General features: G+C 32.0%; 1 protein-coding gene across 3 annotated transcripts in view; it reads right to left on the bottom strand.

The window, feature by feature from the left end:
- Nucleotides 1-14960, bottom strand: part of LOC126738478 (anillin-like) — a 46439-nt gene that overhangs the window by 15078 nt on the left and 16401 nt on the right. For all 3 annotated transcript variants that reach the window (XM_050443841.1, XM_050443840.1, XM_050443842.1), the window contains exons 6-12: nucleotides 11709-12470; nucleotides 10342-10522; nucleotides 10088-10247; nucleotides 6252-6348; nucleotides 6045-6182; nucleotides 5766-5993; nucleotides 5580-5693 (exon numbers count right to left, since the gene is read on the bottom strand). In XM_050443841.1, the coding sequence (XP_050299798.1) occupies nucleotides 5580-5693; nucleotides 5766-5993; nucleotides 6045-6182; nucleotides 6252-6348; nucleotides 10088-10247; nucleotides 10342-10522; nucleotides 11709-12470 (1680 nt within the window). The remainder of the gene's footprint in view (nucleotides 1-5579; nucleotides 5694-5765; nucleotides 5994-6044; nucleotides 6183-6251; nucleotides 6349-10087; nucleotides 10248-10341; nucleotides 10523-11708; nucleotides 12471-14960) is intronic.

The following is a 14960-nucleotide window of genomic DNA, read 5'->3' as shown; positions in this document are numbered from 1 at the left end:
AGCTATTATTTTATAGAATTATTAAACAACGTTCTCCTCATCATATTTACACCATTAATGATGAGTGATAAATACACTGTGAAAGTACTACCTACCAGAAGTCCAAAAAACCTGTGCTTGTCTCATTTTAGACATTGATGACATTAATGAAAAATTTGAACTGTTTTATATACTTTTACTTGAATTACAAAAAATAAAGCTTCCTGGATTCCTCAAAATATTAACCATCTTATGCGTCTTCGAAACAGAACGTTGTTTAAACATATAATGAACAATCGTTTACAGAAATCTTATAGACTCAGGCTCAGAAACTCTTGTTACTATATCTACAGGGTATCCCCTTTCAAATGGTCAAAAATGCTACAGTATATACAGGAACCATAAAAAAGTAGATTGAAATAGGACATCGATGGTCGGCAGAGCCTCGTTTCCAAAATACAGGGTGTTAAAATTTTTCAAAAAAAAAAAAACGCTCTTTTTCCTCTGAATTAAAAACGCTTCAAACGATTTAAATGAATGTTTTAGGTTTAAAATGATAGGTGGTGAGGCAACTTTTTGAGGAATTTTAGGTAATTTGACTTGTCCAGGGACGGACTTGCAGCACATGTACGTTAAATTTTTTATAAAAAAGCAGGTACGCCACTTTTTTTTCTGAATATGTTATTTATTTTTAACAAAACACAGCCCTTGAATTTTTGCGCTCCGACGCACCGTTTTGGTGCTAAAAAATAAAATCCATATTCGGTTCCTTATTTTAATATTTTTATTTTATTAGTTTTTTTGTTAGTTCCGGAAAATTTTAGCCAGTTTTTCATAATATGCATAAAAAAAAATAATAATAATTATAATAATAATAACAAAGTGTGTACATGTTTTTGTTATGCTTAGGGTCGGTGCATACCTACTATCGTATTTTTAGTGTATGGGAATCACTTTTTTTAGGAGATCAAATCGGAAGTCAATTTTTACAGAAGATTGAAATACCATATTCCATTGTAAATAATGCTGTCAAGGCGATAACATGACCAAGAGAAAATTGAGTGTCAAAAATCAAACAAAAAGTCACTTTTATTATTATCACTAATTTAGTAGTAATTAAATTAATTAATTAGTTATTAATTAATTGTCTCAAACTGTTTTAAAATAAAACTGATAAAAATGAATTGCTTTGGATTGGCGGAGCTTGCAGATATGCATCTTTCGTATGGAGAAGCCGGAGGAAATGCTTTGTTGGCACAGCGATTGTACAGGCAGCGTTTTCCACATCGTGAATTGCCCGAACGCAGAATCAGCAATTCATTTTGTCAAAAACATGGTGTATCGAGTATTACAAAGCCATAATCTTCATCCGTTTAAACTGTAAAATTTGTAAGATTTTCTGAGAAACAGGGAAATGCATGGAGGATACTTTGAGCATTTGGTTTGAATTGTTTATTGTTTAAATTGTTTTTTTTTATTGTCGTTTAGTTAAATTATCGTCGTGACAAAAAAGTTTTGAAGGATCCTTGTATGGATTTTATTTTTTTGCACGAAAACAGTGCGTCCGAGGGCCAAAATGCAAGGGCTGTGTTTTGTACAAAATAAACAAAATATTTCAGAAAAAAAAAATTTCTTTTCAAAAAAACAGTGGTGTATCTGTTTTTTTTTATAAAAAATTTAACGTACATGTACTGCAAGTCTGTCCCTGGACAAGTCGAATTACCTGTCATAGCTCAAAAATTTGCCTCACCACCTATCATTTAAAACCTAAAAATTTCATTTTAAATCGCTATAAGCGTTTTTAATACAGAGGAAAAAATCGATTTTTTTGGCAAATTCTACTACTTCTTTATGGTTCCTGTATATACTCTATACTATATTTTTGACCATTTGAAAGGGGACACCCTGTATACAAAACGAAAAAGAAGTATCTTAATAGTCATTATTATATTAATGGTTCAAAGAATAAGTCCAAACTTCAAAGAGCACTTAATGTATATTCCAATGCATGCGTCTCGAAATCGAGTAAACTAAATAGAAAAAGAAAACTCAATTCTAGTGTATTATTCCATTTAAATTTTAAACAACGTTCTCATTATATTTATATCATAAAATAACTTTTAAGAAAAACTAGGAAAACAAGAAAAAAAAACTTTTGACTTCTTAAAAAAATTAAATTAACGAATTAGTTCCTAAGATTTTAAAAACTTAGACTGTTCCGAAGTGTGTAGGTTCTGTGGACGAAATAAATTAACATTTTGTCAGGTCGGCGGTATGTTCCGGACCCAGCTACAGTTGACTTTTACCGGGGTCAAATCGGAAACAGGGTGTTGACGTAAGCGTAAGATAAAACAGTAATATAAAATAGAATAAAAATGTGAATTCTGCTGACAGAGGATTACCTAAAAACAGAGGCAGAATGAACTGCTGGTATTGGATTATCCAAGTTCTGTTGCTGTCCCCATATTAGTCCATATATTTTCAATTTGGTTTGCATGCATAAAAACTAAAATATTTCCAAATATATGGAAAAGGACATATAAGTTCCAAGTGAACTAAAGAACCTTAGACGTGCTAGTTATATTGCCATCTCTATTAAAGCTAATTGAGAAAGTGCTAGATCGTTAAATTCAAGATCATACCGAGCGTAACGGGATAATGCATCCGGAATAATCAAATCAATTAAAAATGATTTATTTGTCAAAATTTACAGTTTGATAGGTCAATAAAAATTACAAGGAAAAAAAAATTACATTGACAAATAGGACTATTCTCTCGATTATAAAACCGTTTTCCCTAGTAAGCACAAGCAAAGAAGGGATGAAAAAGCCCTTTACAATTTACAAAAACAATTTTACAAAAATAAAAATAACGTTTTTATATAGGAATGCAAAGTAAGATATACAATTAATTAACCTAAGATTTTAAGACAGGCAGCGGTAGTGCGACAACGGACGAGCGCAAGGACATAGGACAGACGAGGCAAAAAAAGACTCCAAAAAATAACCCCAAGATGCGTGCATCGGTCTAGGCTATCAAAAAATATACGTATGTATGTTACGGGAAAAGGAAAATAAAACTAAAAACGGAATTTTAAAATATAATCTCCGAACATTCCACTGAAAATTAGCATATTATATACACATGTATATCCTATGTTACATGTTACTATTTCTTGTATTATGTTATTATACGCATTATTACATTTTATATATCACCCTACTTGAATTAATTGCCAATTCTTTGCTTCATAAGTAGTTTAGATTTTATTTGACCAGAGAAAGCTCCCAAAGGCATTTGCTTTATGTCATTGTTTAAGCCATTCCACATTTGAACAGCTACATACTTAAAGGAACGTTGAAATGCTGTGCTTCTATACAATGGTACGATAAAAACGTTGTTATTTCGTGTGGCATGCGCATGTTCGAATTCTTGAAACTGACTTCTTAAATTAAATGGTTGATTATTATTTACTATGCAATATACAAAATTATACATATGTAGCTTTCTTCTATTGTTCATATTTAATATTTTATTGTTATTGAGATAAGGCGATATGTGGTTTCTGTAGGGGATACTATAAGAGAATCTCATACAGGAATTTTGGACTTTTTGTATAATTTTTTATTTTGTGAAGATAAAGAATTTCCATAGACTACGTCACCATAATCAAACAATGACAAAATAAGACTATCGCACAATATGTACTTTTGTTTTGCCGATAAATTTTGCTTAAATTTAAAAAGTTTTTTTAAACGTAAATAAGCAATTTTAGTTTTATTTTTTATGTGTAATTCAAAAGAGAGAGCTGTCAAATATAACGCCTAAATTTTTTGCCTCGGAAACACAGGAATTGAAGCATTATCAATAGATATAGGATTTAAGGATAAGTTGTGTTCGAGCCTTTGCCTTATATTAAAGTTGGAGCACATAATAAGAATTTTAGATTTTGTGGCATTAAGCTTAAGATTATGATTTTCTGCATATTTATGTAGACTAATTAAATCACTATTAAAATTTTGATAGAATAGATTTATATTATTAATGTGAATTGGAATATAAACTTGGGAATCATCGTCATATTGTTGCAAAGTGGCGTGTTTTATTACTTTGTACATATCAGCCACGTAAATAGAGAAAAGTAACGGCGATACTATAGAGCCTTGAGGAACTCCCTGGTTAAAAGGTGTAAATTCTGAGTAATGCTTTTCAGACTGCCGAACCACCATAACACAACTTTCTCTATTACGCAAATAATCCTTGAAAAAATTTATACCGCTCTCTGAAATACCAATATATTTATATATTTTAATTTCGCCAAAAACATATCATGGTTAATGGTGTCAAATAAGGTAACCACAGTTGTGCCATGGCACTCTTAAAAGTCACAGATGATATTTTGGCGGCAGATGATCTTCGGGTCCTTCTAGACTATTCAAAGGCCTTTGACAGGCTAAATCGTAGATTGTTCCTAGCTATTCTTGGGTACATTAGTTTTGGAGATAAAGCTTGTTGGCTAAATGAGAGTTACCTTTCAGGTTGGCACTTTATGTAGATTTAAAATTTTCAGAGCAGGTCAATTACTGCATTAAGAATGCATTTACTAATCTAAAATTAACATTTAAGCAAAGGCAACTATTAAATACTGATCTGAAAAAATCTTAAATAGTCCCTGCTTACTAAAGAGGAATACGATTCAACTTATTCAAAATGGCCCAATTATATTCAATAAATTATCTGGCTTAATATGAGGGACAGAAGAATTCTCCATAGTTTAATAAAATAATCCTTAAAAAGTGTTCCAACTATTTGTACTAAAAAATTAAATTTATATGATGTACATGATTTGGACTTTGGATAATAACTTACCATACTACGTTTGAAAGATCATTTAGTTACCAAATTTTACTGCTGTATAACAAAATTCCAATAGATCTTAAATTATCCCTCGTCCAAGATTCAAAAATTCGGTTATGAACGTTTTGCAACAAATATTAGTATACATACTCTTAATAATTAATATTCTAATCCATGCTGTCTCATTCTTCAGTTGATCTCTATTGTTTATTTGATCACTTGTTTGAAAACTACTCCTTACTATTATGATTGTCTCAATTATTGCAGATACTCTCTAAATAGATTGTATTTAATGTATTTATTCATATGTAAGATTATGTATATTGCAAATTTAATATTAAATAAGATTTTGTAATCTTAATTCGTATTCGCCTTTTTGTAAAGTTTTTAATAATTTACAAATTATTTTTAGACATTATTATTATTATATTATAGTTAGTGATAGCTTATAAACAAAAAGCCCTCAAAGCATCATGAGGCTTAAAATATAAAAATATGTATAGGTTTTTTATATTTTAGGCCTGATGATGCTTCATTAAGGAAGAACCACGTGTATATTCATTACAGATTTTTGAGACCGTGACTTGGTGTTTATTTTTCGTTTATATTGTTTTGTTTCATCTCTTAGGGTAACACTGGATGATGTATTTTTTATGTCATATGTTGCAATCATGGACGGACTTTTCGGTTTAGGTTTAGGTGAGTACATTTGAAAATTAACTACTTCTAAGAGTTCTTCTTACCTCTTCCTTCAATTTTTCAATTTTTTCTTGTACTTCAGCATCCTGTGGATGATCATTCTCCGAAACTTCTTCTATGGCGGGCTGCCGCACGATTTTCTTTACGGGGGTTTGGACCTAAAAAAAAATATTTTTGATTGCTCAAAATGTCATTCTAAACTAAATCGCAACGCCAATTATCGCTCTCACCTCATTTTGTTGTTTTCTGTAAAAGCTAACGCTATGCGTCAATGTCATGACATTATCCCCCTCTACCACTAAAGGTAAATCCATAGATTGTCTCGGAGATATGACCACTTTATTCGGAGACTTAAATTTGGGCGATTTATGTGACGAAGGAGAAGAGTTAGAGCCGCTACTCGAGGAAGACGTAAACGATTTATAATGAAAAGAATTTGACTGTTGCGGTCTTACGTGCTAGAAAAGAAAACAGTGAAACATAAGTGATGTAAGTAAGTTAATGCTTACCTTTGGTGAGACGTGTCTACCATGTTTTGGTGGGGTGGGTCCTGTGCTACTTTCCTCGTCCATTTCTTCTAAGATTTCATCAAGATCGTTCATTAAACTGGAGTTTTCGCTGCTCGAACTTTCTCGATAGTTATCAACCTAGAATATGTTTGATAAAACTTCTCAATATTTTATTGAAATATTAAGATTTGTTTTTGTTATTCGTACCTTCCTTGTCGGTGTGATATTTTTGCACACTGCCTGCATTATGTCCCTACCAAAGCTGGTCTCAGCGTCATCGGAATCATACTGGTTCGTCCCATAGCTATTAGAAAAGTGTTATTACTTAAAAAAATATTTCTATAAATTGAAGAGATAGGACTGTGAAGTTTTGAGACAGAATGGTGTTGCAATTTTTTTCGAAAGCGAAGCAGTTTGCTATTCGTATGGCATAACAGCAATTTATAAATTATACGTATAAATTAATCAAAAATACAACTTGATTAAGGTCTTAGACACTCTAGCCACTTTTTTGTTAGCCGATTTAAAAGTTGCTCAATTAAAAAATTGCCTGAACGAATTGAACACGTTTTGTTCAATAGCTGCTGACCCATATTATCTCAATGTGCGTTAATTATTAAAAGAAGAGAGCGGAGAAATAACGTTTTTGGGTTCATCCGCTTCTTGATGAATCGTTATTTAATGGACAATTTTATAAATTGTTCGACATTTTAAGGGAAAACCTCGACAATTTCTCGATAAACATAAGGAATTTTTAGGAGATGGTCCGGCTGGGAATGGGATCGGGAAATACCACCAATTTTCATCTATCCTATAATAATACTGATCTTTAATCACCTTCCCTTCGTGCTTTTCTCTCTTAACCGAGTTGCATACGCCTAAAAGTTGAAATTTGCTGCCTTCTTAGAATTATATGGTTCACCAAAAATTATTATTTTAATATTTATTTTTAATATATTTAAATATATTTTTATTAAAATATATTTAAATATATTTTAATATTTATGTATTTTTCATTTTTTATTGTAACGTAAATGTAAATAATTGTTTTACATTATTAAGTCTTATCCAAACATTGATGATACCTTTTAACCCTTTCACGTTTTTATCTTAAATACGCGTTGATTCCATGGGCATTGCGAAAAAAATATGGGACTAAAAAATTATAATAGTATATCTTTTATTTTTCTTACTAGCTTCATAGAAAAACAAACAGAAAAATAGACAAACAAAAAAAATTTTACAGACCAACCCCAAATGAGTTATTTTCCTTTGTGCTTGTTCCTTTAATGATTTTCTGGCCTTTAGATTTAAAGCAACATTATGTTGATAGTCAATACCCTTAAATAAGACAGCTATCATGACGTCATGACATGGCATCTATGTTGTCATAAGTTTCTATTCAACTCTTATTTTGATTGAATAGTGTATCGCTTAGCTTCGCGATAGCTTCGCGACAAATATTTTGTTTCAAATAGAGAGTGAAAAAAAACTATTTTGTATATAAAAAAAAGTTCTATATGCAGTATAAAATGCTATTATTTATACAATTATAATATACAAAAATAGTATTTTAGTGTCACAGATAATTAAATATTTATGTTTCTAAAATAGAAATTTATCTCTTTAAATTTGTTTAGGGAATTTTTTGAAATGTGGCTTTCTATGGTACCATTGGAAAGCATTTTTCAAGAGCTTCAAGATGATGTATCACTCGACTCCGCCTGCGTGAATTTTTTTAATCATGATCTAGATATAAGCAAAATATTCCAAGTAAAAATTATCGCGGATCAATTGCTTGATTTAGCAGCAAATGATCACGAATTGCGAGACGTCATATATATACACACATCGGAAAAGTCTAAGGATATTTTTATAAAATAATAAAATTATAAAAAAAATTTTTTTTTGGTAATCAATTTAAAACAAATTTGAAGATTGGCTCATCCTGTAGATTTCTGTGAGACAAACAGAATCTTAACACTGATAACAAATATTTCAGGAATTTTTTCACAAAACAGAAAAAACCATGGTTTTTATATTGCAATAAATATTCTGGTAGTCTCGATTTCGTTTATGGTACAGAGTTACTGCTTTGCAGAGTGAATAAAAAAATTGTGTTTTATCATGGAACGACGTCATTTAACTTTGGACGAGATGAATAGAGCTGTAGGACTTCTTCAAGGAGGCATGCGGCAAATTGATGTAGCTGAGCGTCTAAAAGTCTCTCAGAGCGTTATAAGTCGATTGTGGCGGCGTTTTCGTGAAACTGGAAATCCAGCTGAACAACATCCAGGACGTGACCGCGCTACGACAGCTGCTCAAGATAGATTTTTAGTTTTAACTGCTAGAAGGCAACCTAACATTACAGCTCCTGAATTGGTTATCAACTTGCAGAGAGCACACAATATTACCGTAGGCCGTGATACTATAAGAAATCGTCTCCATGAAGCCAACCTCCACAATCGAAGGCCACTTAGATGTCCAGCTCTTTCCAAAGGCAATCGCGCTGCGAGATTAGAATGGTGCCAAGAATATCTATTATGTTTACTCTCGTGGTCTCTTTTTTGAATTTTGGATCTATTCAGTTTTGTTGTTCTGTTAGGCTTCTTGACTTTTTTAAAACACACTCTTAATTTTCCTTCCATGAGTTTCCTACATGTTTCTATATCTCTTCCCAATTCAAATGAAATAAATGTAGTTCCTATAACAATCTTTTCAGGTGAATCTGAAGGTCTCCATATATATAGACGACGTTTTTGTAACTTGTATAATGTGTTGTGATTATTAATTATTTTTCTAATAATTAACAAGTCTATTGCCTCTGTCATTACGTGTACCTAAGTTATAGCCCTTATAATGTCCCCTGTTAATATTTTAATTTGAACTCTGTTTAAATTAAGATTACATTTGAGTTTAGATTTTGGCGCGCCACCATCTGTATCTTAAAAGTTCCAGAAACGTTAAATGCAATCAGATAAACGATATCTTGACCCTTGTATGCAGACCTATCACCTAAATGCATGCTCTTGGGATAAGAGTCTAAAATTTTAAATGAGCACGACACAAGACCATTAAAAAAAGAGTCTGAATTATGTACGGTGTTTAATTACAACAATTTTTTTGTAAGTATCGACCAAACCAAGTAGGGAAATATTAATTAAAGTGCGTAATTGGGTCACCTTAATCGGAGCTGCTAACTTATAAGCTAGGTGGCCCTGTGCAATATTTGTAAGATTTTCATTAGCGCATGTAATATCAAAGATTCTAAACATTTGTAAGCAAATATAAAGAATTTCCATAGTGTAGTTGCAGGATAAACATAACTGATTAGATGAATTGAACGACTGTATACACAATTCATTTTAAGAACGTGAGAGGCACCTTGCTCAGGCTTTTGTCACCACAACTATGTTGAATATTTGAAAATAAAGGATTTAGCGTATATTATCTGTAAATACTGTGTATAAATTAGATTTTAAAGGAGTGATGAATATGAACATGAATAATTAAGGTGTTGAAGGGATGAATGACGAGGAAAATGAAATGAAGTCATGAGTGAATATGTAAAATGTTTATTCTAAAAATATCACAGTATTTACAAATCATATACTTAACCTAGAGCTTATGTAAACTGGCTAAGCCAAAAGGCAGTAAATATATAAGTATAATAATAGTAAAAATAATAAAACTATGACGTAAAACAAAGTAGGAACTACTACTAGTTTTTAATAAACTATTTGAGATTCATAAACTTATTCTTAATTCAAACTCAGTGGATCCTGAAGTAATTGTTAATATTTATAGAGTATAACCGTAAATATTAAAATATGAGTATTTTTAAATACTCAAATTGCACTGTCACACATTTGATTCTCGACACTCTTGGTCATTTCTAAATTTCTCTCGTAAAGATTCATAAACTGGTCTTCAATTCAATCAAAATAGATTTTGTAATACTCACAATTGGATAAACAAAAAAAATCGTCGGGCATTAAGCTAAACACAAACAAAATAAGATCCAATTAGTAATTTTGTCGCACCTGTTTTCTTCGTTCGGCGTCGGACTCCTGGTTTCCTGATCGGTTGTGGTGGCCTCGATATCCGACAAATTCGGATACAATCTGCCCGCCTTAGGGCCGATTACTTTAATTCGCTTTACGTCTTCGAGTAAAGAGACTACTTGCGGGCTATCGGCTTCGCCTAATAAAAAAAATGAAGATGTTTTATAGTACAGTTACATTTAAACCAAGAATAAACATTTATTAAGCGATAAGACTGATTTAGATATACATACTGGACAAACGACTTCCTCCGCTTTTTCGTTTCTCTGCAGATTTTCGTTGATTCTGGACGACAACCGCGGATGTTCCTTTAATCATAGCAGTCTTTTCGTCGCAGTTTTCTTCTGCCTCCGATTCCGAAGAGACATCGTTGTCTGAATGAATTTCTTGAATTTCATCTTCTTTATTTGTGGCCTAATAAAGAATCACTTCATTAAATTATATTTCAACGACTTACTTTTTAGATCTAGTTCCAATAATCTTTCACTAGTGGTTGAAACTATTATAATTAGATAACTAATAATGATTGGTGGTCTGAATATAAGCCGTTTAGAGTACCAAACAACAAATATTAACTGATTAAAAAAGTTAAAACTCTGACTATCAGCTCATGCCCTGTACTCTTAATATAAAGGTTTTGAGAACTCTACAAAGAATAGTGGAGATAGTTACGCCATTCTAGTGACATTCCCGTTTTAACACACATTTTTAACCTTTGTGTTGAGAAAAGCACATTTCCTATGCAGTGGAAAAAAGCTGTAGGTTTGCCTCTGCCTAAGATGCAGAAATAAAGCAAGTGCCTAAACTGAGCAAAAGGCAAATTAATGAAATGGCATGTTCCTATACCAAACAGATGCGGAGCTGCTATTAACAACAGAGGTAATACACTCTATTAACAACGATTTTTTCTTTTCTATTAACGTTTTTTTAACAAATATTTATAAATAAAATTACATTCAGTTCATCACCGTGCGCCTATGACTTTCGGACTAGGAATATTTAACCTTTCTTGTTTAAAAAAGAATCTGCTGTTACATTATTTATAAGACACTCCGTATATGTATATATATTCATACATTTTTGTTATACCATACAATTTTAATTACTGTTTAGTAGTTGTTAAATCTGGATCTTATTATATTAGGCTTGTATTTAAACTATTTATTGTTTTTTTTGGTCTAAGACTCTTTTTTTTCATGATGATAGGGATATTTGGGTTAATTTAAATTTTCGTCTTTGTTAATAAAAGCATGTAAAGGCCCATAAAATAGTTTTAGTTTAGCACTTTTTAGTTTAAACCACTAACAGCTTTTTTGCAGTGCAAAGGAAATGTACTCATGTTTTCAATACCAGAGTTAAGAATATGTGTTAAACTAGAATGCCTCTTTAATAACATAATTTAACCACGTTATACTACATAATTTTTACTGCTGAAATGTTGATTTCTATATGTGCAAGCAATATTAAGCAAAAAGCCTATGCTGTCCTTCATTCAATTTAATAAAAAGCCGTTTATTATTTTATTATTCGCACTCTTATTTATCTATAATAAACACCCTAAACCCATAACTCATTCATATAGAACAAAACTAACACCTACCTCTTTGTTTTTATTAAACCTGTTCAGCAACATATCCAGTTCCTTTTGACGCTCCTCCTTCATCTTATTCGCAATTTGCTCCTCAGATATCGTCGATTTATTTTTATTTTCCAGCAAGGCAGCCATCTTGCTCGCAATACCACTACCCTGATGTACAACGGCAACGGCGGGCATTTGGGATTTGGGGGTGACTTTAGGCGACGGGGGAGGAATTATCTTCAATTCAGGCAACGGCGTACGAGGGGCTACAGGTTTTTGTTGCAAGTTGGGCGTTTGACTGGCACTTGGCACAACAGGATCCTGCGTTTTTGTCGCTCCTTGGAGTTCAAAAGTACTTTTACTGGATTGAACGTTGTTCTTTGACGCCCCAATAAATTTGCTTTCGCAAGCTTTCATTGTGGTGTCCACTTTAACCGGCGCGGACATACCAAATGCGGCCTTAGGAACTAAAGCGTCTCCCTTATTTTTTTCGAATAAAGCTTTGCGCTCCGCCAAGCTCAACATGGCGGGATCTTTGCCGGGTTTTACGGGACTCTGAACTGTTTTGCTTTCGAACATGGCCGCGCGATTCGCTATAGCGCCTGACCTGAAGTTTTTCGAAGGAGAATCCGGAGTCTTAACGGTTGTTTTGGGAGACTCCGGTTTTTCTTGCGGTTCTTCCGAAATAGAGGAGACTTCGGGCGGTTTAGCGGCGTTCTCTTGTGAATTGTAGGCGTATACTAAGCGGGAAGATGACTGGGTTCGTTGGAAACCTTGTGATTCCTATAATAATGATTATTAATTAGTAAAATTCGAAAGCCGGCTTCATAACTAAATATTGCAGTTTGTATAGTAGGTAATTTTTGTTGTAATATATAAACAGGTTTCATTCAAAGGTTGACGTCAAATTTTGTGTGAAGTTGAAAGTCAAGGAGATACTGCGTTCGCTTAGAACATAGTTTTTATATTATTCCATCGTCCTGTCAATGTTAATAAAAATAATAATAAATTGGTTTATTTGGCAGTAAAAACAGAACACATTCCGCTGTAAAACACCAATGAGACGGGATGAAAGCAACCTTATATAAAAAATGAAAAACCCTGTTGTAAATTGTACTTGGCAGTTTTAGTTTAGATTTGGTTTATTAATTTATTAGCAAGTTTTTTTTATAACAGAATTTGAATGAAGCTGGTTTTAAACCTTTTAAATCAGAGGATATTGTGTAGCATGTAAGTATTATACGAGAATGATCTGGTAAGTAGACTTGTTTTATGCAAGAGTGGAGATAGCAAACCCTTAAATCTTAAGATTTAAGGTATGAACGTCGGATCTAAATTAAATTTTTTGGTAAAAAAAACTGACAGATTTCCATGTCAAGCCAATTTGAAGGTATTAATTTGTAAATAACTGACTCTAATTTTCTTATGCCATATACAAACCTCAAACAGGCCCTCTGTACTCGCTGCACTCTATCTTTATCCTGCTTGGTCAAACAGGGCCCATAAACCGCGTCATAATAATTAAAGTGGCTCAATACAAGTGCGTCTGTTAAAGTTAATTTTAGTTTCTGATCTAATGCATGCCTATGCGGATACAGTAGTTTTAGATTGGCATATGTCTTTTGTACACATCAAGAAACATTGTCGGTGAATCTTAATTCAGTATCTAACATAACTCCCAGGCTCCTTGATTTTTGAACACAGCATAATTGTGAATTATTTAATTTTAGTTTAAATTGTTTTTCTATATCGGTTTTATGCTTCCCAAAAATTAGTGACTTAGTGTTTGTGGGATTAAGTCTTAAATGATGCTGTTCTGAGACTTTGACTAAGCGTTTTAAGTCTTTGTTAATGTGCAACTGTGCTTGTGCTACATTATTTTATATGTTGGTGTAGAGTAACTGTTTATCATGTTCACATTCATAGGCTTACAGCTACAGAATGAGTGCCTACTTATTCTTGTATACATTTTTTTAATAAGTTGGCTGGTGATATTAAATCAGAGTTGCATTTTAATGTTTTTAAAATTAAGGTAAAAAGACGGTCAACGGAATAAGGACCAAGGAGACTGGAAATCAGGAGACTGATCTCCGCGCTTCCCAAATGAGGTAACGTGTACGCAAAATTGAACGATAACTGCGTACGCAAAATAGCCACCTCGGCGCTGTTTTAAAATCATTTTCAATGGGGATAAGGCGTTGTAACGTTGTAAGAGAAAGGTTTTTAACTCTTTTTAAGACTCCACGGGTCAGTTTAGTATTATATAGCTACAAATTAATTTTTTGTATTCATTATATTTTTATATTTAGAATTTCATATGTCAAAAACTATTTCGCATCAATTTCGTTTGTGCAGGATGAAAATAAATGTCGAAAGTGGTGAGAGGCATTTGATTACGTTAAAAAAAGGTATGAAAAACGAAGAATGGCAGGTCCAATATTTGAAAATGCCTAAAATAGTAATTCAATGAACCAGAATGGCAAATCATCATTGTAACTTTTGTTTTTTAATGATAATGCCAAAAAATATATAAATATTAAAACCCATATAAGATTTTGAGTCATTTTTTGAAAACAGTTTTTTTTTAATATTGGTTAGTAATCGATTTTATGGAAATATAATTATGTTTAAGCATATATTGAATTATTCTCAGATACTTTCAATTAGTCAATATTTTTTCTAAAGATTTTTTTCCTTTTAGTGCCAAATTCTGCACTTCTAAAATAATTTTTTATAACTGCAACAATTAATGCTTAGATTTTGCCAGGATGAATGGTTTGTGATTGTTTGGACTTGTGATGTAGCATGATCTTAAAATCTTATTAAGCAAAGAGTATTTACAAAATGATGAGGAAAATACTGAGAAAAAATGTAATGCAGAGCTTGAATTCTCAGGTAACGTAATGTGCAATGCTTTGTCCAAAGAAGGTCCCAATGCCAAACAAAAATAATATAATGCAATTGGTAAAAAAAATTTTAATGTTTAAATTACATTTTTAAGTACTGTTGTTATTGTCAAAAATTATTTTTATAGGATAAACCAAAACAGTATAGAAAATAGAAAAGAGAAAATAATCTTTAACTATTTTGTAATGGTCAATCACGTGGCTCATATAGCCCCATCCGGGTCCGATGGCAAATTAAACTTCTCAAATTTAAACCTGATACTAATAAACTACAGATTTTTATTTTAGGGTTATGAAAACTTTTTTTTAAGAAAAGTTTAATTTTTTGATTAATGTCGTTTAATTTTTTTAATATATCAATAGGCGC

Source organism: Anthonomus grandis, chromosome 7 (genome assembly GCF_022605725.1).
Source record: "Anthonomus grandis grandis chromosome 7, icAntGran1.3, whole genome shotgun sequence".
NCBI classification, from domain to species: domain Eukaryota; kingdom Metazoa; phylum Arthropoda; class Insecta; order Coleoptera; family Curculionidae; genus Anthonomus; species Anthonomus grandis.
Note: the sequence above shows the minus strand (reverse complement) of the source record. Positions and strands in the feature narration are given on the sequence as shown.